The sequence below is a fragment of the Schistocerca piceifrons genome, chromosome 3, assembly GCF_021461385.2.
Source record: "Schistocerca piceifrons isolate TAMUIC-IGC-003096 chromosome 3, iqSchPice1.1, whole genome shotgun sequence".
NCBI classification, from domain to species: Eukaryota; Metazoa; Arthropoda; class Insecta; order Orthoptera; family Acrididae; genus Schistocerca; species Schistocerca piceifrons.
Window position 1 is genome coordinate 393138115 of NC_060140.1, and position 27626 is coordinate 393165740.

The 27626-nt window shown below is 43.1% G+C and overlaps 1 protein-coding gene across 1 annotated transcript in view; it reads right to left on the reverse strand.

Annotated features, from left to right (window-relative positions):
• Window positions 1-27626, reverse strand: part of LOC124788687 (diuretic hormone receptor-like) — a 358447-nt gene that overhangs the window by 110720 nt on the left and 220101 nt on the right. Inside the window, exon 4 of the mRNA XM_047255969.1 lies at window positions 7387-7591. Coding sequence (XP_047111925.1) covers window positions 7387-7591 — 205 coding nt within the window. The remainder of the gene's footprint in view (window positions 1-7386; window positions 7592-27626) is intronic.

Here is a 27626-nt window from a genome sequence, read left to right on the forward strand (position 1 = left end):
ATTTAGGCAACAACCTCCTTCTCTATTTATAAAGGCGCTTGCTAATTTAACCTCAAGTGCTGCCTTAATAACACTGTCCCAATACTTAGAAATGTATGCCAGAATTTCTGTGCTCTTATATAGCATGAGAAGACTGTTGGAAAGGTAATATTGTTCAATAGCAGATTCGCTCGGCCACTAACCCTGTGTGATGCTTATGCTCAAAAGACCGCTCCTCCAAGGAACTGATGGTCTAGCCGGTACATGAATTGTCACAAGTGCAAGGAATACCATAGATACCTGCTGTACACAAATCAAGATCTTCCTTTTCGGAACCTAACATGATCCTAATGTTAGTAACTGGCCTAAAAATAGATTTCGCATTATGTTTCCGCACAATACGACCAATCCTATTGCAAACGATACCTGTGTACGCCATAGAGGCAGTTGATATCTCATTGTTTTCTTCCAATTCATTGTCAGTCTACAGCGCAAAGCTCCTCCGATCTGTCGTACACAAAACCCATTTTGGCAAAGGATGACTTCTAAGTGGGATAAATAGCTCATCTGACTAACTTTCAGGATCTGAGATAACGTGTGCACTATGAAACAAGGTACGGAGTAACACTTTACACTCAGCCAGATACACTGAGCCAGATGATGACAACTGTCAGGTTGAAGATATAAATCAGTCTGAGCTGGATTCCTATTAACGGCATTTCTCAACGTACCTTCCACCTTCCTCCTGACCTAGTATATAAAGAAAGGAAGACCGCTATCATACATCGTACGTACAGTACATTTCTCACATTAACCACGTTTATTGTAATAATTAATAAACACTATGACACGGTTTACATATCTTGGTTTTTAGTTATTGTCATTGACGTGGACTGTGCCAGAACATTGCCACAGTAATGTTGTACAGGACGATAACGAACTGACTCCAGGAAGTGCATTTATTCACACAAATATCTACATTCACCAACTTAAACAAAATGCCTGTAGAATTGCATTCCATTCATTTTGTAGAGCTACTTACAGAAGAGGTGGCACATTTCACATGCTTAGATACTTTCACGACAGTTTTATTTTTTTATTTTTTTTATTTCCTTATGTTTTTCCAAACATCAGTCTTCTGACTGGACTAATGCGCTATACATCAAGAATTCCCTGTTATGATGACCTCTTCATCTCAAAGTAGCATTTGCATCCTACGTCCTAAATTACTTGTTGTACCTACACCAATCTCTGTATTACCGATACATGTTGCCCACTGCAGCTCGCTCTAGTACCATGGCACGTATTTATTGATGTATTACATTAATTACCATTCTGTCCCTTCTTCTTGTCAGTGTCCTCCATACATTCCTTTCTTCGCTGATTCTGCGGAGAATCTACTCACTCCTCCATCAGTCCACCTAACTTCCAACATCCTTCTACAGCATTACGTCTCAAACGCTTCGATTCTCTTCCATTCCAGTCTTCACACAGTCCGTGATTCCCTACCTGGCCTACAATACTGTGCTCCAAAGGTACCTTGCGCAAAGCTTTTTTTTTTCTAAAATTAAGGCCTACGACTAATACCGATAGTCTTCTCTTGGCCAGGAATGTCCTCTTTGCATTGTGTTCGTCTGCACTTTGCCCTCCTTGTTTCGCCCCTCCACAACAGTAACGGATTACAAATCCTAGCTGCAAATCCATCCACACATTCTGTTTTACAGTGTCGTAGAGCAGAACACAGTATTCACGTGACACCCATACTGAAGGATCACTGCCTACCAGTTGCTACCTGATAAGAAGAGATTAGAGAAACACCTCTGTAAATCATACATATAGCTCTAAATTTTTAAATTGTAAGACATTTCCAGGGGCAGATGTGGACTCTGACCACAATCTATTGGTTATGACCTGTAGATTAAAACTGAAGAAACTGCAAAAAGGTAGGAATTTAAGGAGATGGAACCTGGATAAACTGAAAGAACCAGACATTGTACAGAGTTTCAGGGAGAGCATAAGGGAACAATTGACAGGAATGGGGGAAATAAATACAGTAGAAGAAGAATGGGTAGCTTTGAGGGATGAAGTAGCGAAGGATCAAGTAGGTATAAAGACTAGGGCTAGTAGCAATCCTTGGGTAACAGAAGAAATACTGAATTTAATTGATGAAAGGAGAAAATATAAAAATGCAGAAAATGAAGCAGGCAAAAAGGAATACAAACGTCTCAAAAATGAGATCGACAGGAAGTGCAAAATGGCTAAGCAGAGATGGCTAGAGGACAAATGTAAGGATGTAGAGGCTTATCTCACTAGGGGTAAGATAGATACTGCCTACAGGAAAATTAAAGAGACCTTTGGAGATAAGAGAACGATTTGTATGATTATCAAGAGCTCAGATGGAAACCCAGTTCTAAGCAAAGAAGGGAAAGCAGAAAGGTGGAAGGAGTATATAGACGGTTTATACAAGGGCGATGTACTTGAGGACAATATTATGGAAATGGAAGAGGATGTAGATGAAGATGAAATGGGAGATACGATACTGCGTGAAGAGTTTGACAGAGCACTGAAAGACCTGAGTCGAAACAAGGCCCCCGGAGTAGACAACATTCCATTGGAACTACTGACGGCCTTGGGAGAGCCAGTCCTGACAAAACTCTACCATCTGGTGAGCAAGATGTATGAAACAGGCGAAATACCCTCAGACTTCAAGAAGAATATAATAATTCCAATCCCAAAGAAAGCAGGTGTTGACAGATGTGAAAATTACCGAACTATCAGTTTAATAAGTCACAGCTGCAAAATACTAACACGAATTCTTTACAGACGAATGGAAAAACTAGTAGAAGCCAACCTCGGGGGAGATCAGTTTGGATTCCGTAGAAACACTGGAACACGTGAGGCAATACTGACCTTACGACTTATCTTAGAAGAAAGATTAAGGAAAGCAAACCTACGCTTCTAGCATTTGTAGACTTGGAGAAAGCTTTTGACAATGTTGACTGGAATACTCTCTTTCAAATCCTAAAGGTGGCAGGGGTAAAATATAGGGAGCGAAAAGCTATTTACAATTTGTACAGAAACCAGATGGAAGTTATAAGAGTCGAGGGACATGAAAGGGAAGCAGTGGTTGGGAAGGTAGTAAGACAGGGTTGTAGTCTCTCCCCGATGTTGTTCAATCTGTATATTGAGCAAGCAGTATAGGAAACAAAAGAAAAATTCGGAGTAGGTATTAAAATCCAAGGAGATGAAATAAAAACTTTGAGGTTCGCCGATGACATTGTAATTCTGTCAGAGACAGCAAAGGACTTGGAAGAGCAGTTGAATGGAATGGACAGTGTCTTGAAAGGAGGATATAAGATGAACATCAACAAAAGCAAAACAAGGATAATGGAATGTAGTCTAATTAAGTCGGGTGATGCTGAGGGAATTAAATTAGGAAATGAGACACTTAAAGTAGTAAAGAAGTTTTGCTATTTGGGGAGCAAAATAACTGATGATGGTCGAAGTAGAGAGGATATAAAATGTAGACTGGCAATGGCAAGGAAAGCTTTTCTGAAGAAGAGAAATTTGTTAACATCGAGTATAGATTTAAGTGTCAGGAAGTCATTTCTGAAAGTATTTGTATGGAGTGTAGCCATGTATGGAAGTGAAACATGGACGATAAATAGTTTGGACAAGAAGAGAATAGAAGCTTTCGAAATGTGGTGCTACAGAAGAATGCTGAAGATTAGATGGGTAGATCACATAACTAATGAGGAAGTATTGAATAGGATTGGGGAGAAGAGAAGTTTGTGGCACAACTTGACCAGAAGAAGGGACCGGTTGGTAGGACATGTTCTGAGGCATCAAGGGATCACCAATTTAGTATTGGAGGGCAGCGTGGAGGGTAAAAATGGTAGAGGGAGAGCAAGAGATGAATACACTAAGCAGATTCAGAAGGATGTAGGTTGCAGTAGGTACTGGGAGATGAAAAAGCTTGCACAGGATAGAGTAGCATGGAAAGCTGCATCAAACCAGTCTCAGGACTGAAGACCACAACAACAACAACAAGGATGGATGTTATGGTGTAGCACTCACAACTTGCATAATTACATTGGAATAAATAACCCACCAAATTCATAATGAATGAATGATTAAAATAGCTTCTGCGGTTCTAGAAAGACCTCTGCTGCTTCCCATTTTTCTGACTGCACTTGCACTACTTCTGTCTGAAGTGCCTTGAGTCTAAGTGTCTTGTGTACAAAACCGAATAAATGTGTGTATAGCACAGTACCGTCTTGGTGTTTTTGTTGATGAAACACGCTGTCAGTTCGTGACTTCTTCCTCTCCAGAGGCACCACGGTTCCAACGAAGTTAAAAGTCACCATCAATTGTGTTCCTTGCTCTCAATCCGTGGCACAGCTCAGAATGGTTTGGAATTTAACGCAGGACGTTGTGGTCATCAGGAGCTGCACGCTTCCAACTCTCTTCGTCTTGCCGGTCAGTTGGGTACGAAAACGTTTTCACCGCTAGGATCGAATTGACTACCTCAGTGCCAAGTGCCATTGTGCAAGCCGTTTGCGGCCACCTTGGACGCTGCCGGGGGGTTACCATGTTTATTGTAAACTTCCAGGGCTATCTTCCCTCACGTGATATGTGCTTGCGAGTAATCGACCCTACTCTGTTAAAATACACTGGCGGAAAGAGTTAAGCCATGACGTTGGTCGCCCACTGCCAGGCACTCCAGTAAGCTATGGGATATGTTGATTAGAAAGGTCAAATCATTAAAATGAAGGACACAGGAGCTCCATAGCGAAATATGACTTTGTCAGTTGACTACACTGCAACTCTGGCTGAACGAGTACAGAGAGATCCAGCAAGAAGAATGGGCACATGTCCTTCGGTAACAAATATTTTAGGAGAATATGGTAGAATTTTCGACTGGCTCTGAGGAATAAGAAAAGTTGATATCCAGGTGGATGTTACAGGCAGTGTCACTACGAACCGTCGGCAGCAGATTACTGTTGGAAGCAGGGCGCAGATCTCGAGCTGCCATGAGTTGTTTACCACTGGCTTCGTACCACAGTCGACAGGGACTCGATTGGCGTTGAGCCATCTTGTAAAGAGGCACTGACTGCCGGTCTGTGATGTTCACAGATGAGTTTCGCTTCTGTTTGTGGCAATCAAGCCGACTGCAACGTGTCTGTAGAAAACACTGTGAAAATTCTCGAGGCCCATCCTTGTACATCTTCGACAATCGTGATCTGGGGATCTGTTACATATGACAACAGCACTGATCCGTTAATACTCAGCGACACTGAATTCCATGTCAAGAGGTGATTTATATGTATATGAGCGAGGTTTCTACGGCTGCCGCCGTCTCTCGCACCCCAATCTCCATCGTTCACGGTCATTCCAGTCTCCTTCATTAAGACCTCTCGCCGCCACTGCCTCGTTGACGTCGTCTTCCCAGCATCTCGCAGGACTACCGCGCTTTCTTCTTTGATGTGGAGTCCATTTCCATACCCGTTTTGGCCATCTTGTGTCTGGGATACGCTGTAAGTGACCATACCAGAGTAGGCGCTTCCTTTCTATGTAGTCTAGGATTGTGCTTTTGACACTCATAACCTCTCTGATCCTATCATTCCTAGTATTGTCAAGTCTGGAGTTTCCACAACTCCGTCTCCAGAAATCCATCTCGACAGCCAGTGGGCGATCTTTCTGCCTCTGAGTTATTTCCCACAACTCTGCACCATATGTTCTGATACTTTCCATAATTGTGTGGTAGATGGTATGTGTTGTTCTGCGCGTTATGTTTTTGCTCCAGAGAATACCATTTAGTTGTTTTATGGCTTGCTTGCCCTGGCCTATTTTATTGTTTACATCATCCTTACTTCTACCATTGGACGACAGTGTCACTTCCAAGTACTTAAAATTATGACAGCCTTTAACACAATCAGAACCGAGTTGTAAGTCTTTAACAGTATTTTCTCCCACTTTCAGATATTCTGTTTTAGATACGTTTATGACAAGTCCCCATTTTTCATATTCTTCTTTTAATTTGCGGAGCACGTAATTAGCATCTACCTCATATCCAGCTACTAACACTTGGTAGTCAGCAAAAAATAGAATGAACAAGATCTCGTCGTCTATAGGGACAGCCATTCCTCCGCATTTCCTTTTCCATGATTTTGGTGCCTCCTCTAGGTAGATCTTAAAGAGTGTAGGGGCAAGTATGCATCCCTGGCGTAGTCCCTTTGTCACCTCAAACTCTTGAGATAGTTGATTTCTCACTTTAACCATTGCCGTACATCCTTAGTAGAGGAGTCTGACAACTTTCACATAGCTCGGTGAGACACCATTATCAATTAGACTTGTCCATAGCTTGTTCTGTGGAACTGTGTCATAAGTTTTCTGGAGGTCTACAAAGACAAGGTGGTTTGTAAGGCCCCTTGCTGTCCTTTTCTCCACTAGGTTTTTGAGGGTAAATACTCCATCAGTACAGGAGCTACCAGATCTGAATCCATTTTGTTCTTCAGATTCAGTTATTTCTTCTTCTATCCTCTTTTTTAGGATTCGTCCATAGACTCTCGCCATGGATGGCATCACACTAAGACCACGATAGTTTGCACAATTTCTCCTGTTGCCCTTCTTAAATATTGATGTAATTGTTGCCTTTTTCCACTCCTTTGGGGCTTCGTCACCTCTAAGGCATCTGTCAAAAATCACTGCCAATATCTCAAAGGGCATTTAGGACTTCCTTTGGGGTTATCGGTGGTATATCATCATTACTGATTTCAATGTCTGGTGGGTTCTCAGTGAATGCAGCTCTGTTCTCAGTTAGTAGTCCTTGGTAATGTTGTACCCATCCCTGTATGCTAATGAGGTTTATAGAATGCTAAACCCTGTTACCATATCCTTCGTGACCACGTACCAAATGACAGATTCTGGGAGGAAAACTTACGTTCACACCATAAATGCCTTGGTGACGGTACAGATCCTTGACTGGCTCGTCCAGTCCCCCGCTACATCAAATTTGCTTGGGAGACATATACTTTAATTTCAGCCGCCAGGAAGCAGTACTAATTAACCGACACAGCATGTGCTATAAACAAGCCAATAAATTCCTCGAGGTGACATATGGAGCCTGTTCACTTCGACACCACAGCGAATTCGGTGGGTATATTCATGCCCCTATGGATAGATGGACGTCAATTCTGAACGGAACGAAACTTTATTCATTTAATATTCGTTATGCGACGAAAACAGTCACAGTGTTTGATAAATATCGGTCTAGTGCTTCATGGTGTAAAATGCTACATTTCTGTCAGTGTGTAAAGTACCTGAATGAGCAGTCTAGTAGTCAGGTGCTGATAGGAGGCTCTAGCGTACGTACTTTACGTCGGAATACTGTCTGTCATACGTTACTTGAAGTATAGAAATATCGTGACGGCGACGATGAGAGCGGCGAGCGAGACGGAGTAGCCGGTGAAGTAGAGCGTCGTGGCCACCTCGACGATGACCTCGTCGATCACCTCGACCACCTCCATCTTGGGCAGCATCGCCTCGCACGATGAGTAGTTGCTGTAGCTCGACCACGTGCCGTTCGAGTGGCACCACCGGCTCGCATTTTCTGCAACAGTAGACACGTGGATAGTGAGATAAAACAGCACGTCTTGTTCATCTGTGACGAAAATTCTGTTGGAAAACAAGAGGTGATAAACGCGAAGAAACCCAAAAATAATCGTGCTAGTGTATCGCTCCAATTAAAGGCAAATGTGCACATGCAAATGTTTGTTATCACATTTCACCAATCAACTAGGTTTGAGGGGCTTTTGAGGTCACCTTGAACATTTCGGCGAATATGCTGTTGATGAACACAACATCAAAGACAAACTTACGATTATGTTTTATGAAAAGAAAATCTTCCGGCGTGCATCTACTTACAACGAGCCTGTCATCAAAGGCTGTTGACAACAGAATGTGCAGTACCAGTTTCAACCGCAACAGCGGCAGTAGCCATAGGCTTGTTACAAACTTAACCTAGCAAAGCCTATTACCACACTTACTCTACTGTGAGACAGAATAGTCAATGCTGCCAAGGAAAAAGGAATCCAAACATCTGGTAGTGGCAGTGAAAGAGATCACATGAATTAACGCACAGTGATACGAGAACACTTGGCAAAAACTGCAGTGCGCCATCAAGTCCAGGACGCTGAGGAATACTGACGGACGGCATCATTCTGTTGCTGGATAATGCCTGCCCATAAATTGACAAGACTGTTTCGACCACGCTGCAGACGTTTCGCTGGGAAGCCGTTACGGATCCTCCATACAGTCCCGATCTCTTCCCAGGCGATTTCCATGTTTTTAGAGTCCTGAAGAATGGCATTCCTGGCTGTCGATTTGCTTCGGAGAGGGGCACGACTCGGTACCACATGGTTCTGTACGCAGCAGCAAACATTTTTCCGTGAGTGCGGTGCCCATCTTGGCTCACAGTGGGACAAATGTATAAACAGTTATGTAGATTACTTTTTAAATAAAAAGCAATTTATTCACTTTTTCCATGTGTCTCATTTTAATTTTACTGCCCACACATAAAGAGGAATTCCACATGAAAAGGAAGATTTTGGATGCATCCTACCTCGGAACATAGCTGTATGAAAGGAAAGTTGGTCACACTGTATTGCAAACTGCCTGACAACGAAGACGAATTTTACAATTAGTAACCTATATCTATTCGTCCTTTTGCCGAGCTTGTCGGTGGAATGCAAATCAGTTTGATACTTTAAGATCGCAAATGGATGGCTCTTACTTCGATAGAACGAGTAGCAGTAACCATATGGTAAGAATATGAATATGTTTATCAAAGATGATTAACGAAAACAACATTTTCAATCATCCAATTTTTTCCTAATTTCGTTCGTTTGGTATTACACAATTTTATTTTTTTGTGTTCTACGCCTTAATTGCAATAATTACTGTATTGTCACCCTAGATGACGTCAGTGTTTATGGCACTGTTCTTCTCTTAGATTCACTGATTAAAAGGTTATACTGACATTGTAGAAAATTTTCAAAATACTCTAATAAACAATCTTATTGCCTCTCTAGTGAAATACTCTGCTAAAATGAATTTTTCTTGAAACTTCGTTTCTGCCGGACCAAGACTCGAACTGGGGACCTTTGCCTTCCGCGGGCAAGCGCCCTAGCAACCGAGCTACCCAAGCACGTCTCATGACCCGTCCTCACAGCTTCACTTCTGCCAGTACCTCGTCTCCTACCTTCCAAACCTCACAGAAGCTCTTCTGCGAACCTTGCAGAACTAGCACTCCTGGCAGAAAGGATATTGCGGAGACATGGCTTAGCCACAGCCTAGGGGATGTTTCCAGAATGAGATTTTCACTCTGCAGCGGAATGTGAGCTGATATGAAACTTCCTGACAGGTTAAAACTGTGTGCCGGACCGAGACTCGAACTCGGGACCTTTGCAAATCGCGGGCAGGTGCTCTACCAACTGCAGAGTGAAAGTCTCATTCTGGAAACATTCCCTAGGTTATGGCTAAGCCATATCTCCGCAATATCCTTTCTTCCAAGAGTGCTAGTTCTGCAAGGTTCGTAGAAGAGCTTCTGTGAGGTTTGGAAGGTAGGAGACGAGGTACTAGCAGAATTGAAGCTGTGAGGAGGGGTCGTGAGTCTTGCTTTGGTAGCTCAGTTGGTAGAGCACTTGCCCGCGAAAAGCAAAGGTCCCGAGTTCAAGTCTCGGTTCGCCACACAGTTTTAATCTGTCAAGAAGTTTCATATCAGCGCACACTCCGCTGCAGAGTGAAAATCTCATTCTGAATTTTTCCTGCTTCTTCTACGCGATAAGTGTAGGACTGTGCACACATCAACTAGTTTCTGTATTCAACTGATGCGGACGGCTATCGGCCCCTGGGATCTTCGCGGACGGCTCCACCGCTTGCGGAATGCCTGGGCAACTGTGAAATGCCATAAAACAACGCGTGGCTACTAACCGCGCGTATAACACGGGGCACAGACCGTTCGCTTCAGTGTGTAGCGGGCCTCAGTGGTCCATGCTAACGTACGGTCGATGCTGAAAGGCCACAGAGAAATAAGCTGCGTTATCTACCAATAACAGGGTCAGGATGGGTGCTAACGTTCCCTCATCACAGATATCTTGGACCACAGCTATTTTCATGGTGATGTTAGAGGCTTTCATGGGTGATGGAGAAGCGTGAGTGTATAAATTTGAGGTAAGGTACCCTGATCCAGAAACGCCCGTGCCGAAAATTAGAAGCAAAAATCATTCTGGTACCTCGGACAGTGAAATATATATACCGGTACTGTTGTTGCTAAGATTGTAGGGAAGATAACTTTCAGAGTTGTTAGTGTGAGCCAAAACAAAGAAAAAATATCTAGTAAATTTGGAATATAAAATGTATACTTTAAGAACTATGAGCCATTTTTTGTCTTCGCTACAGTGAAACTTATCTTCTACTGAACAAGGGCCCATAGGTCTTTAGGAAAGTATGTATTTTAGTGCCAATATGTAGTGGATTTTTTTTCTTGTTTTGGGCCACACTCCCTCCTCCAAAGATGTGGAAACCAAACAGGTTGCAGTAGAAGCTGTGCTTTACAGTATCGAAGATTAACAAACGCTCATAGGCCTTAAAATATGCCTTTTATGGCCCACATTTACTAGACTTTTTCCTTATTTTGATCCGTAATAATACCTCTGAAAGTTTCCCAGCCTACAGTCTTGGCAACAACACCAGCGGTACATTTATTCCTCTGTCAGAGATATCAGACCAGTTTTCGGACATAACTTTCGACTCGATCGTTTCCGGACTAGCGTTCCTTACCTGCAATTGATACAGTTCCCTTCTCCAGCATCCCTGAAAAATTTTAACCGCATCGTGAAATCATTCCTTGGACTGCGTAGACCAGTAACTCTGCCACGTTAAGTTTTGAAGTCACATGAGAGAGCAAAAAGCTGAGATTCTGTCATTACATGCTATGCAAATTTGAGTAGTCATTTACAGTTTCTCTCATTTATAGCTGAAATCAAGCATTCACCTTAAGCATCCAATGGCCTGTTTGAGTTTTACAAATGCGGTAGTGGAGGTAAGGTAATTTTTTTTCCGAAATGCTCAATATTAATGCCATGATTATCGTTTCTTACACTTGGCTATGTGAAAAGGTGACTAAAAGTTTGAAACACTGTACCGGCAGTTTTTCCTACTTACGAATGACAGAATTACATTCCTTCTGTGAACTTCTGTTTTCGTTGCAGTGAGAGTTACGTAATACGCCGCTTCCACAGGAGTAGCACAAGAAATGTCAGTTTGGCAAAAAGCATTTAGTTTCCTGACTATTCCACAACAATACGCGTGAAATATTTTCTTATGGTTTTATAAGAAATGACTTCGGCTGCTGTTCATAATGTCCAGTTTTACACAAAATAGCTATGACTACTGAGTCTCATAGAACAAATGTCGAAGCAATATCAAGGAGCATAATATATTAGGAAACAGTTAACACATTTAGATCTGAAGACTAACATACTAGGGTTATTCAGAAAGTAAGAAACGATCGGTGGCGAAATGGAAACCACAGTGAAAATCCGATGAAGTTTTGCACAGGTGTGTTGGGAAGTGTCTCTAGTATGCCCGTCGATCGCGTTACGTCGTTCTTGTTAATTCTGAGCATACAGGGAGCACATAAAGATACCTAGAACAATAGTGTCTCCCACCGAGTACCAGGGCAAGGTGAGAAATTTTGCCTGAAGCTATGCATCCAACATTACGTAACTGTCGTGCGCTTTCTTCTTCAAGACAATTCTCAGCCGCATTCTGCAGGGGAATGAAGATGCTCCTGCCTCTTTTTCAATTGAAAATATTTGATTACCCACAATACAGCCCGTTATTGTCTCCCTCTGAGTTTCATCTCTGCTAACATGAACCGCTGGCTAATACGACAACAATTTGACACAGACAACGAACTGTAGGACAGCGTAGATAATTGGCCGAAAGCACTGGCGGCTGCCTTCTATAACGAGGATATTGGAAAGTTGGCACAATGCTATGACAAACGCCTAAGTCGGATCGGTGAATATGGAGATAAGTAGCTGGAAGCTAACTAACTGTTACAAATAAAACAGTTTTGATTTTCACTGTGATTTCCATTTCGCGACCTATCGTTCCTTACTTTCCGAATAGCCCTCGTATTTTCTAATTTTCACCAGCTGCCACGGAACCCATACGTATTATAAAAATCTCCGCCTGAATTACTGGACAGGTTTCCATCAAACGTCGTACACTTGTTACTTACTGCCTGGAAAGAATCGCTGTGGGTGTGAGAACCACCTACCGATCATAAGGGTGGGGGTGAAAAAGAAGTGTAGCCTACGATGCGTGAATATCCAGTATTTGAGGATGAAAGCACTTACACCCAAACCTCCAGATGTCAGACACTCAGATCGGTACCAAACGTTGTATGTCGATAGAGTGTCAACCAAAACTCCGATTTAGTTCGTACTATGTGCTGTCATCCCGCAGAGCGGGCGTATACATTATTTGAAAGTAAAACTTGGTTTACGGAGCAGACGAAAAGCATAAAAGTAAGTAAGTAACCGTGCAGCTCCCGTTAATAAGTCGGCAGAGGCCTGGGTTCAAAAATAAAGACAATTTTTTTTACTCTATTATGTGAGAAAGTGTTATATGGGACAATATATTTACGATGTATGAAAGGGCTTTTTGGAATTCACATAAATTTTTTTCTTGATAGTCTACTTTCGCTTTGATTCTTTGAAAGTAGTAAACCTATAGATTGTATTTGTAGTTTCATAGAACATGTACAGTAATTCGAACAGAAAAATAAGGAAACACTTGCATCATAAGTGCGGAAGTAATAGCAAAAACCACAATAATACTAATAATAATAATAAAACTAATCGTAGTACTAATAAACAAATTAATAAGATCAATAGTAAATACATAAAGTTCAACTAACTAAGCGAAGACAGGCTGCCAACCAAATGAACATTGCTACAGACTCCGAAGAGTCTGTTTACACGTCACGAAAATGTTCAACTATATAACAGTTTCCACGTAAACAGTTAAAAAAAATTCCTCAAAAGTGGGATTTCAACACAGTACCATTCGTTTGACGATCGAACGCTTTACCAACTCAACCACGCGACATACGCAAACCAGTTATCCGCAGATACTCTTTTACTGTGCTCCGTAGATCTGGTGTAACTTCTAATTACCTTTAATGCATGTTCTACTGGGCGACAGCGCACAGCACGAACTAAATCGGACTTTTGGTTGATACTCTGTGGACATACAACATTTGGTACCCATCTCAGTGTTTGACAGCTGGAGGTTTACGTGTTCCTGACTTGCAACAAACTTTACACATAATTTCAAACCGTTACGCAACTTTTCTCTCTGACAATCCCCACAAAATGGTGAAAGGGAAAAAGTTTATCGGTTACATCATTTTAAAACTACTACATGATGCATGGCGTATATATTTATTACTTCTTTGCTACTAACTCCACTGGCAACACTTTTGGCGTATAGTTTCCACATATGGTCCGCCTGCGTAGCTGAGTGGCCATGTGGAGTATCGGTTCGATTCCCGGTACTGTTAAGAGTGGTCTGGATTGCACTCAGCTTCGTGAGATCAACTGAGGAGCTACTCGACCGATTAGTAGCGGTAGCAATGTCAAGGAATCCGACAACAACCACGGGAGTGGTGTGCTCCATACACAAACCTCTATTCCGCATCTAATGACGCCATGGCAGAGAATGACCCGGTGGTCGGTCAGGCCCAGCTGCCTTGTTTAGGGCTATAAGAAGGAATTTTTCTTACCCAAGTACGCCGCTGAATGTACTTACAAAATTATATTATTGTACGACTCATAATTCAGGACATATGATATTACACACATTGAACTGCGTTAAAACCGAACTGCCGTGTGGAATACGCTAGAAATACATGTAAAATGTATGTGAAGTATATTAATTATATGTGACACGTGAGTATGAGGGCAAAGATAAGGATAAAAAAAAAACTCCTCCAGAAACCTTGGATCAATTTCAGCCAAACTTGGTACACTTATTACTTACTATCCTGAAACAAACACTGCGGGGATGAGATACAGCAGCCGCCTCCTAATGGGGTGGGGATGATGTGGAGAAAGAAGGGAGAAGGAAGATATGGACAGAAAAATAGGGGTAAGGAAGACATGGAGACAGATACGAGGGAGGACGAGATGAACGGGAGGGGTGGGGGGCAAGGGGAGGCGCAGAGAAACGGAAGAGTAGGAGATGGATAGGGAGAGGAGCGGTGGTGGAGTTGAACCGAGAAACTAAAGATAAGGAGATGGGGGAGTAGCTGATGGACATAAGAGAGGTTTGGAGGCTGTGGACTGAGACAGTGGGGAGAAGGAGATGAACACAGAGGAAGGCGGAGGAGATGGTCTAATGAAACTGGGATACATACATACCTGGGCAAGGCTGTGTACACAGTTACAATAGTTTATTGTAAAAGTTGATTAACTGTTTTCTATCTGAAGACAAATATACGTTCTTACTTTTCGCAATAAAGAAATACGCCATTAACTGTTTTCTGTCTGAAGACAAATATACGTTCTTACTTTTCGCAATAAAGAAATACGACAACGAAATTCTTACAATGTAATTTCTGACAAAAAGTCTATATTTGTAATTTTCATCAAAGTTTCTAGTAGAATCTTCCAAAGATTCCCATCTAAGTTTTCCGAGCACTTATGTTACGTTATACCAACCTGTTACGACTCTGTCAGCCCATCCCTAAACTCGATCGATCGATACCTGTGTCGTGCCTAAGGGACAAGGACTCCAAAAACTGGAACAGCAGACTAGAATGGGCCACAGTAAATGCTTCTTTGCAATTTTCCTTACGTGTTCACAACTATTTCACGGAAACCGCCCAAGAAATCTGTTTTCCATTCACCTTAACGGATGACATTACGTGCTCATCGCATTTCATATTGCTCCTTATAATTCCCGTAAATACTTAATACGATGTGACGTGCTAAAAACGTGCACCACTAGTCCTGTAATCACATACTATCGGATTCTTTCTCATTGTTAGAGGCACTGACTAGCATTTACCCACATTTAAACAAAGGTAGCATTGATTATAACAAGTGGAGATGTTGTCCAAGTCTCTCTGCATTTCATTATGGTCCTCCATCGAAAATGCTTTCCTACAGACTGCCGAATCGTCAGAAAACAGTCCTGCAGTGTTGCTGATGCCATATGATAAATTATTTACGTATACTGAGCACATTAGTGGTCCTTCTTCGCTTCGTTGGATACATCCGATGTTACCTTAGATTCTGTAGGTCATTCACAGACCAGAATGCCGTATTGAACTTTGTTATTTAAATGTACGTCGAACCAATCGTACGTCTGGGAGTATATTTCGTATGATTACATTTTTAATACAAGTCGATGATGACGTACAGTATTCAAAGTTTCTCTGCACTTTAGGAATATGGAATCTACTTGTCCACACGCATTTTCTGATTGCAAGATGTCACGTAATAATACAACTATCTATGTTTCACACAAGTGTTTTTCTTCTGAAACCGTATTGATTCTTTCTGAGAAGTTTCTTTTCCTCAAGGAACGTTATAACGTTTGAGCTCAGAATGTTCTCTACGATCCTGCAAAGAAGGATTTAACCGTTATTGTTCTGTCGTCCTGTGGATACCATCTTTTGCCCTCTTTTTAAATAGGACCACATGCAGTCCTGGAATTTCAAGCTGCTAGAAACAGACCGAGGGCCGTTAATATTTTCATCACAGAGTAGCAACAAATACAGTGCTATGGCTGCAAAGATGTGCTTCATTTATAGGTTTCTTCCATTCTGAAATCATACACTAACCATACCCCTGCCTCGCCAATGCAGTTGACGTTGCAGGAACTGATACAGGGCCTGAATAATTTTGTTTGCTTTAAAATTAGATACGAGTCTGCCGGACACTGCAAATATTTTTCCCACAAATGCACATACGATTGCACAACACACCAGCAAAGGCAACTGTAGTCAAAGTTTCTCTATATGCCCTTCATACAAGGCCAAACCGAGCACCAAAGAATTTCTTGCTGCGAGTATTCTTTGCACAACAGCACCAACTCACTCTGTTGCTGGTGTTGATACTGACTCGTAACACATAGGACCATGGGGTGATCATTCACCAGACCCCGCCAGTATAGCGTCAGTTTACTAAATATAAGTCACTAGAGAATGATGTGAATGAAACACCTAGCACGTCAATAATTTTACTGACAAAATTAGGGACGACGAGGAAAGGCCTGTTCACTCGTTTGTAAGTGTACCGAGCTCTTGCCGGGTATGTTGGCCAATGTCACATCATGGAGGAGTCAGTCATTGCGTGACCATTAATTATTAATAATTCCAGGTGATTGGTGATTGTAAATATAACGCTCCCCCTCCCCCTCCCCCTCCCCCCCCCCCCCCAAAAAAAATCCCTATTTTCCGTACATGACCAGATTGCAGGGTACCGTCGCTGAAACTATGATCCGAGCCCCAAACGCACTTTGAGAATGTAGCGGCCACCATTTAAAATTTTGATACATAGTAGACACTTATTACCGACAGAGCGGTTCAGGAACTCGACAAATATGATTTGAGACTTGTGACAACTGTTCTGTTCTAATCAGAGGAGGAAGGTTGCAGAGCGGATGGTGCAATGTGCTAATCATCAAAGCTAAATGGCTGCAGTATTCCCAAACTCCCGCAGAGAAATTTCCATTGAAGACATTCATGAACCATGTCCAAACTGCTACATCCTTAGTCTTCAGAGCACTCATTCAGGACATCACCAGGCTGGACACAGACAAAGCTTAATACAATACACGGTCGTAGAACCAAAGGAATGCAGGAAGTTATACTTAGTAAATCAACCAACGTAGTCCGGGGACTTAATCCTGAGTAGGAAGAATCCACGAATGAGGTTTCCCAAGGCTCAATCTTAGGTTAACTATTGTTCCTCATACATGTTAAAGATTTTCCGTCTAACACACAAAAAGTGGGCCCTTTTTTTGCAGATGACACTGGTTTCTTAATCAATCCAATCATACATACAGAAAAAGAAGAAATGGTAAACAATGATCTTAAACATGTAGTTGGCTGGTTTTCTGCAAACAGTGTCACCCTCAACTTTAAAAATACACATCAGAATCAGTTTGGACATCTATTGGAACTACACCAATGGTAAGTGTAACACACGGTGAAGAAATTATAAACAAGGTGACAACTTCAAACTTGTTAGGTGTCTACACTGATGAAAATTTAAACTGGTGAAAGTACATTTTGGAATTCTTAAAACAATTAGTTCAGCCACATTTTTACTTACAATCATATTTTAAATATTTTCATTCAATAATGTCGTATGGAATAATGTCTTGGGTGACTCATCTTTAACAAAGAAAGAATTCAATGCTCAAATGCCTTCCGTAAAATTTATAAGTTATGCTCACTCACCATCATCTTGTAGAACGTAGGGATCTGTTTAACGAGTTGGGTATTTCAATATTGCTTCACAGTGTATTTATTCCTTCACGAAGTTTGCTGTCAGTAACCCACCAGAGTTCAAAAGGAACAATGATGCACATAATTGCAGTATTAGAAGGAAAAATAAGAGTCATTACTCCATATTAAGGTTGTCTTTAGCACAAAGAGGTGTGTACAAAGCTGAAATTAAAGTTACTGATAACGTATCCAGTCATACAAATGTCTAACAGACATACGGTCGCAGGTTCCAATCTAGCCTCGGGCGTGGATGTGTGTGATGTCCTTACGTTAGTTAGGTTTATGGAGTTCTAAGTTCTAGGGGACTGATGACCTTAGAAGTTGTCCCATAGTGCTCAGAGTCATTTGAACCATTTTGTCTAACAGACAGCAGAGTAAAAGCTGAAATTTCTTTCAGGAGTGCTAGTTCTGCAAGTTTCGCAGGAGAGCTTCTGTAAAGTTTGGAAGGTAGGAGACGAGGTACCGGTAGAAGTGAAGCTGTGAGGACGGGGCGTGAGTCGTGCTTGGGTAGCTCAGTTGGTAGAGTACGTGAACGCGAAAGGCAAAGGTCCTGAGTTCGAGTCAAGGTCCGGCACACAGTTTTAATCTGCCAGGAAGTTTCATATCAGCGCACACTCCGGTGCAGAATGAAAATCTCATTCTGGAAACATCCCCAAGGCTGTGGGTAAGCCATGTCTCCGCAATATCCTTTCTTTCAGGAGTGTTAGTTCTGCAAGTTTCGCAGGAGAGCTTCTGTAAAGTATGGAAGGTAGGAGACGAGGTACTGGCATGAGTGAAGCTGTGAGGACGGGCATGAGTCGTGCTTGGGTAGCTCAGTTGGTAGATCACTTGCCCCGAAAGGCAAAAGTGCCGAGTTCGAGTCTCGGTCCAGCACACAGTTTTAATCTGCCAGGAAGTTTCAAATTGAAAAGGTTTTCTCCATAACAAGTGCTCCTATTCCGCAGAACAATTTTTATTGCTGTAGTGCGCAAAAGGTCGTGGCCATGAATTACTAACTCACATCTGTAGATTAAAAAATTATTGGAAGTCAGCAAGCTGGCATATTTAAAAATTAACTAGCCATGTGAATGAAAAATCATTCGTTTCTCATAATTATGGTTTATCGTGCAAAATGATCCATAGGACATGAAACTAACTATAACTAACTAACTAACTAAGAATTGGGTGCGTCGGCGCCGCTAGAGTCAGTCAAGATTGCAGTGGTCCTCCCAGCAACCACACCTACCAAGAGTGGGGTCCTAGAATCAGCAGTAACATAATTAATGACAAGTATCACTGGAGCAGCAGACCTCTGCGCTTTCAAGAAGCAGACGACGAAGCCTCACGTCACCTGCATACATAACACACAATGTGGGTGTCCACAACAAGGTCATATGCCGACGATAAAAGTCTTTAGTTTGGTCTTCCGCTGACACCAATAAATTGCAGAGACGGCATCTCCGTCCATTCAGGACAACGAAAGACGAGGCAGCGTCTACTTTTTCCTACCGCCCTACGAGGACTCCCACCAACCATACAGGAATCTGCTTCGCTTAGTCGCCCCACCCAGATCATCACTATTCGGGATTTCCCACACATACGCGCGTTTTGTTGGTGGAGGGGTTGATAACTAGCAGTAATGAAGTAAGAGGCAAAATACAGTGAGTAATAACTGTAATTTAATAGTGTCTAAAAGTAGTAATTTACAAGAAAAACCAAGGTGCTGTAGTGTACACTGAAGATGCTTTGAAATAAAGCGAAATGTCTGTGGTCTAGATAAGAAACGTATTACAGTCGCAAAAGATGGTATATAATTGTATAACTGCGACTGTGGGAAAAAGGAGGCCTAAAAACAAGAAAGACAGCGTGTACAATAATTTTTAAGCGGAATTTTGCCTGCTAATTCGATAGAGCGGGCTCATATTAGTCTAGCACGATATTCTGTTTAGCAATGAATAATAACCAGCATTCCATCACTGACTATGTAAGCTGCCCTGACCCATGTTGACTATTACAGCCGTGTAGGAGCGCTAGTCCGTCGCTGCTAGAGTACTGATTATTCTTCAAGGTTAACTGTCCTTGTTAATACATGTAAACTCAATATCGCTGTAGACTAGTTTTTGAGCGCTCTACGCCGAAGAAAGGTGCATCGCGAAGGAATTATCCGAATGGGACAGAAATCGGTACGTGTAACACACATGTACACCAAAAAAAAAAAAAAAAATGATTAAATGGTTCAAATGGCTCTGAGCACCATGGGACTGAACATCTGAGGTCATCAGTCCCCTAGACCTTAGAACAACTTAAACCTAACTAACCTAAGGACATCACACACATCCATGCCCGAGGCAGGATTCAAACCTGCGACCGCAGCGGTCGCGCGGTTCCAGACTGAAGCGCCTAGAACCGCTCAACCACCACGGGCGGCAAAAAAAGAAAAAAAAAAATATTACAATTGACAAACGAAGCAAGTCAGTAACGCGTTGACCCACCTCTGGCCCTTATGCGAGCAATTAATCGGCTTGGTACTGATTGAATGAGTTGTTGTATGTCCTCCTGAGGCATATCATGCCGAATTCTGTGCAATTGGCGTTAGATCGTGAAAATATCGAGCTGGTAGAGTGTCCTACCCATAATGTTCCAAACCCACTCAACTGGGAAGGGATCTGGCGACCTTGCAGGCCAATTTAGGGCTTGGAAAGCACGAAGACAGGCAGTAGAAACTCTCGCCGTGTGCGGAAGGACATTATCTTGGTGAAATGTAAGAGCAAGATGACTTGTCTTGAAGGGCAACAAAACGGTGCGTAGAATATCGATGACCTACCACTGTGGTGTAAAGCTGCTGTTATGGAATGAAACTGCCCCCAGACCATCAATCATGGTTGTCGGGCCTCATTGCGGGCGACGCTCAGACTTACTGCCGTCCAAGGCCTCTCCAGACACTTCTTCGCTGGTCGTCAGCGTCTGTAATCTCATTAACTGGAGTAGAATTGTCTTCAGTGGTGAGTACTGTTCCAAACTGAGGCTCGATGACCAACGAAAACGTCTGTGGAGAAGTCCCGGGCAGCGGTGGAATGCTAACCATCGTGTTGTCCGCCATGGATCCTAACAAGAAGTGACGGTCTGGGGTGCCATTTCTTTTCGTAGGAGGATCCCTTTGGTTGTCATCCGCGACACCCTTCCAGCACAGCTGTAGCCGACGATATACTACGCCCCGTTTTATTGCCATTCATGGCAAGCCATCCTTTGCCTACATTTCAGTACACGGTGAAAGCTATTGCTTATCCTCGTGCTTCCAAAATCCTGCCTCGGCTAGCGAAGTCATTCTATCTCTCCCCAACTGAAAATTTCTGGAGCATTATGGGCAGGACCCTCCAATCAGTTCGGCATTCTAATGACCTAATTTGCAAACTGGACAGAATTTTACACTATATTCCACAGGAGCGCATCGAGCAAGCCTTTCAATTAGTTCCAAGCTGAATAAATGCTTTCATTAGGGTCAAAGGTGGACCAGCACGTACTGGTCATTGCTCTATTTGTTAAGCTGGTTCTTTTGAATGAATAATTCAGTTTTTCTGAAATGTTAATCATTTGTTTGTATGTAAATGTACGACACATCTACTAGTTTCCGTCGCATTCGGATAATTCCTTCATGGTGCGCCGTTTTTGTCTTAGAGTGCAATTTTGTTTGTAATGGCAAGCATAACGGAGTTTTTCATTCACCCTGGGTGTCGCATGAAACATGTCATGAGCAGTATTTGTTTGGGTCACCACCAGCTATGCAACACAAACACGAAATTAAAGGTATCTGGTGAAACACCAGAGAAAATTCGCCTGATTACTGTTACAAGGGACACAATTTTTTCATTTATATTAATGGAATCTTACATCGGAATGTGTTGGTTTCTCTTTAAGAACTCATTGTATTGCTGTAGCCTCGCTGCCTGCCAACAGACGACCGTTCCAGCATTGCAGGTTCATCTGTATTTTCTTCCTCTAAGAAAACTATGGTAAACAGGTGCTAATATACTCCTTAAGACTTTCTCCACTTAATATTACAAAAGCCAAAACGTCAATAATGACATTAATAATCATGGAAAGTGAGACGTGAGAGAAAATGTAGAAATGAAGAGAAAAGGAGGATAACGAACAAGAAATAGATATGCCGCTAGTACTAAAGTGGTAAAAAGCAAAATAATTATGTTACTTTTTAGGTAATTTTGATCTCAGTGGCCGTGATATCCCACATCCAGTTTAGCTTTCCACATTAGGTTCAAGAATATCGTCGATCAGAAGTCAAGCCGACTGTCTACAAAACTGCTGCCAATTACACGAGCTGTGTGGCAGGCATTGGAGAACCAGCCTCGCTGTAAGACTCGTCTTCAAATCCGAAAACTTGTTGATGGTTCACTGGAGGCTCTTCTCTTCGTCTGAAAAGATCTCATCCTGGTATCGAGCCGTTCCCTTTCTCCTCGGCTTGCCGTATCCCTCTGCCCCGAGCACGTGCTATCTGATCAGCACTCTCTTCTTAAGCAGTGTCTGAGAGAACAGCGCCTATTGTGTTCTGAAAGCTATAGACTTCGCATCACACTGTGCCTCGTCGACCAGAGTTTAACGAAAGTTCATAAAGCAAAACTTTCAACACGAGATCAGATTTTTATTTACAATAGTCAAAAGGAAATAAAACGCAAACCCATGCATGAAAAATGTGAAATGCCTAATATTCTAGTCTCTCATTTCTAAACGTAATGCAATCAAACCATTAAAATTTCAATCTCTTGTAAATATTTTACTACTAAGAATGAGACAATCTGTGATACTATCCAACGCTACGATAACATTATTACGTGACGTGGAAATGACTGATCTCTTTCTAGTTATCACATTATTTTTATATGACCCTCCGTTTCATTGTGGGAATATTTAATATAAATAACTTCAATTCCACTATTACCAAGTAAACGTAGGCTAAATGGACAACCATGGACATGAAAGAATATCTACTGTGTGCCGCAGCTGTCACTCACCCCTGTCATCTACGGACGGTTTTGGATAGCGCCGTTTTGCCATGCACGGTGAACTTTAACTACGGCGGCACGGAAACAGTCTGTTACTTAGACGTTTCGGAAATGCTTTGATCTCTGGCTCGAAAGCCAAAGATCATACCTTTTGGGCGTCAGATAAATCTCTCTGTTTCCGCATTACTGCACTGTATTCCGCGTTCACCCGAAAAGCTTTATATACGCTCCACTACTACTGCTGCCACCTGCCGTCTTTGAGTGGTTATTGGACGTCGAACATACGGAGGCCACTTGTCGCAATAGCCCTCGAAGTACAAAGTGGGGGATGGTAGGGGTACTTCGTGCCCAGCTTTTGAAGATTTTGTAATCTTCTCTGTTTTTTCATGTTTTAAAATTCTGAAAAAAGGTATTTATTCTTTTTAATTAAACTTTTTAACCAGATACCATAAGTGTTTCAGGTATTTCAGGTAAATTTAACCCAAACCTTTTGAAGACATTGTAATCTACTCAGCTTTTTCATGTGTTAAAATTCTGAGAAAAGGTATTTATTGTTTTTAATTAATACTTCTACCAGATACTATGAATGTTTTACATATTTTAGCTAAACTTAACCCAAAAGTTAAAGTCGTAGTAGTTGATGTCACTTTTCCAAATGAGTGTCATATTCAATTGTTTCAAGTTCAGGACCCTACTTACACGTCAGTACTTGTCTAAAAACATATTGTGAGTAAAATTAAACAGCAGTTAACGAAATTCGCATTTTAAATTAGTTTGTTCTGGTCATAGTACAGCTGGCAGTACATGCTGATGAAAGTGCTCTCATATTGATAAGAGTGTGCTAAACGATATTTTCTGGTTCTGGACCCTACTTACATATGAGTGCCTCTCTAAAAAATGTTCTTAATGTAAGTCAGTAACAATTTACGAATTCCACTTTTTTCAGATTTTCTTAGTGTGAGCATAAAGTATCCCTGTCGCCCCACCTCCCCCATCGTCTTTGTGACGCACGTTACGAAATATGCATTGGTATTGATAGTGCTAAGGTGACCGTATCGTGCATTTTGTAGAAATAATATCACGGATCTTGTATGTGTTAACTGCTATATGTAAGAAACATAATTTGAATTACTCGAGACCGTATACAAGAACCAACAAGAAAATAAATGACACTGCTTTCATTACTGAGGTACTAACGCGTTGTGGTCGTATTATTGTGCGGAAGTTTCTCACCTATTAACTGCGACAATTTTCAGGCAACTACATCATTTCCTTCTATTGCCCAAAACATTTGTGCTGGTCACTTTTCCGGGACTGCTCAGGACCTCTGACGTTACTGCCAAGCAGTGCAACACTTGTACAAAAAATACTTTTTCTTTTTTTCAGTTTCAAAATTTTGTTTTTGCAGGACCAGCAACCTTTTTTTAAAAATTCTGGTAGCGTTTATTGACAAATCCTGTCACAAAAATGGTTCAAATGGCTCTGAGCACTATGGGACTTAACATCTGTGGTCATCAGTCCCCTAGAACTTAGAACACTTAAACCTAACTAACCTAAGGACATCACACACATCCATGCCCGAGGCAGGATTCGAACCTGCGACCGTAGCAGTCGCGCGGTTCCGGACTGAGCGCCTAGAACCGCGAGACCACCGCGGCCGGCAATCCTATCACAGTTGCGGTGCCTATGTTTGGCGATTACCTTCGAACCAACTGTTTCATTCTCAATACTGAACTACTGAGGCTGCACTGAATGTGTCTTATCTTGATAACAAACACCAAAGTTGCTCTACACGCTTTAAAAGGTAATCGCAGATGACTGTCACAATCAATATGTGCCTACTTTGCATGTCAGAATCAAACTTGCTAGGTTGGTAGACTTATGTTGATTGCGACAGTCACCTGCGATTATTTTGTAAAGCGTTTGTTATTAAGATAAGACACATTCAGTGCAGCATCGCTAAGTCAGGTTTGAGAAAGAACAAGCTGGCTCGAAACTAGCCGCCAAACTTACGATGACGATGTCTGGTTTGTAGAGCGCTCAACTGCGCGGTTATCAGCGCCCGTACAAATTCCCAACCTTTGTTCAGCCCAATCTCGCCACTTTCATGAATAATGACGAAGCGATGAGGACAACACAAGCACCTAGTCATCTCGAGGTAGGTGAAAATCCCTGACCCCGCCGGAAATCGAACCCGGGGCCCCGTGCTCGGGAAGCGAGAAACGCGACCGCGAGACCACGAGCTGCGGACCCAAACATACGAGTATGTACTGCAACTGTGACAGGTTTCTTAATAAAAGCTTCACTATATACTTTTCAACTGAAAACGGAATAAAGGAATTAGGTTTAATACAGCTTAAAAAACGAGGTCATCAGAGGAGCACGCCTTTCTCAGATTGTGGAAGTAGATAGGCCAGCTGCTTTTAGTAGGCAGCATCCCGGCATTTGCCTTAACTGGCGTTTGGAAACCATGGTAATCCTGAATCCGGATGGGAATGGTTCCTGTGACTCTGAGCACTATGGGACTTAACATCTGAGGTCACGCGGTTCCAGACTGAAGCGCCTAGAACCGCTCGGCCACATCGGCCGGCTCCGGATGGGAATCTGAACCACGGTCTTCCCGAATGCCACTCTAGGTCTTACCACAGACCCACAAGTGGGTTTCCTGACTCGAGGTATGCAGCCTAATTATACGATCCTACAAGGCCAGGTGAATGTGTTGTCCACTCGGGCACTAGTCGCGTGGCGCCACTGACATCTGGAGTAACGTGGAGTATAGCTCTCTGTAACCCATCATTTCCACTCATCACAGTCGTGGAATCCCTAACAACCAACACGAGCAGCCATGTCACATAACAATAAACCACTGTCTCGACAGGTCGTGATACAGATACAGTTGCATTCGGACACGATTTGGTAGGCGTTTCTCCTTGTTACAAGAGGCATAACAACATCTTCCCTCCAACAGCTAGCACCGAAATTCAATTTCTGAATGAAGGCTCGCTGCGTAATTTTTCTTTACACACAGCATGTAGATGGCGTTACTCCCGCGTAATCTGTGCGGTTGATCTGAAGTACTAATCAGCTGCATATTCAAGTTAGTGGTATACTATTGTCAATTTAGTGGTTGTTGCATGCGACCTGCACAATGCTGCAACTTGAAGAGCCGGCAAAGTACACTACTGGCCATTAACATTGCTACACCAAGAAGAAGTGCAGATGACAAACGGGTATTCATTGGACAAATATATTATACTAGAACTGACATGTGATTACATTTTCACGCAATTTGGGTGCATAGGTCCAGAGAAATCAGAACAACCACCTCTGGCCGTAATAACGGCCTTGATACGCCTGGGCATTGAGACAAACAGAGCTTGGATGGCGTGTACAGGTACAGCTGCCCATGCAGCTTCAACACGATACCACAGTTCATCAAGAGTAGTGACTGGCGTATTGTGACGAGCCAGTTGCTCGGACACCATTGGCCAGACGTTTTCAATTGGTGAGAGATATGGAGAATGTGCTGGCCAGGGCAGCAGTCGAACATTTTCCGTATCCAGAAAGGCCCGTACAGGACCTGCAACATGCGGTCGTGCTTTATCCTGCAGAAATGTAGGGTTTCGCAGCGGTCGAATGGAGGGTAGAGCCACGGGTCGTAACACATCTGAAATGTAACGTCCACTGTTCAAAGTGCCGTCAATGCGAACAAGAGGTGACCGAGACGTGTAACCAATAGCACCCCATACCATCACGCCGGGTGGTACGCCAGTGCGGCGATGACGGATACGCACATCCAATGAGCGTTCACGGCGATGTCGCCAAACACGGATGCGACCATCGTGATGCTGTAAACAGAACCTGGTTTCACCCGAAAAAATGACGTTTTGCCATTCGTGCACCCAGGCTCGTCGTTGAGTACACCATCGCAGGCGCTCCTGTCTGTGATACAACGTCAATGGTAGCCGCAGCCATGGTCTCCGAGCTGATAGTCCATGCTGCTGCAAACGTCGTCGAACTGTTCGTGCAGATGGTTGTTGTCTTGCAAAGTCCGCATCTGTGGACTCACGAATCGAGACGTGGCTGCACGATCCGTTACAGTCATGCGGATAAGATGCCTGTCATCTCGACTGTTACTTATACGAGGCCGTCGGTATCCAGCACGGCGTTCCGTATTACCGTCCTGAACCCACCGATTCCATATTCTACCAACAGTCATTGGATCTCGACCATCGCAATCAGCAATGTCGCGATACCATAAACCGCAATCGCGATAGGCTACAACCCGACCTTTTCATAGTCGGAAACGTGATGGTATGCAATCCTACTCCTTACACGAGGCATCACAACAACGTTTCACCAGGCAACGCCGATCGACTGCTGTTTGTGTATGAGAAATCGGTTGGAAACTTCCTCATGTCAGCACGTTGTAGGTGTCGCCACCGGCGCCAACCTTGTGTGAATGCTCTGAAAAGCCAATTATTTGCATATCACAGCATCTTCTTCCTGTCGGTTAAATTTCTCGTCTGTAGCAAGTCATGGTCGTGGTGTAGCAATTTTAATGGCCAGTAATGTACTTTCTCGTTCCTCCCTCTCCTGCCCGTCCTTGGCTCGCATCAGCATGTGCCAGCCTCTGGGATGCAGGGTGCGTGCCGGCTGCAGACGGGCGCGCCCTCTCCGCGCGCGGCGGCGCCGGCGCCACGTGGTGACGTCACGGCGCCTGCCCCGCCCGCTACGCGCCGCTGCTACCAGATGGCCGCCGCGCTGCACAGTGGCCGCGTCATTGTCCTCCCCGTCCCACACCTGCCGCCCAATCGCGTAACGCGTAGGGGGACAGGCCGTGGGTCCGGAAGCAGTAAATCCGCGCGCCTAAGGCGCTCTGCGAGGCCTTTGTCGCGGACGTCCTCCGGCTGCGTAATGAGGAACTACGGCACTGGCTACGCGATTGGAAGCCCAGCGCCCAGTCTGATGGAAACTGCCCCGTCCCGTCCCGTCCATTCTCTTCCCAGCGGGCACGAACTCCGGTAACGTGGCTTTCGGCCAACAGACAACGAAGG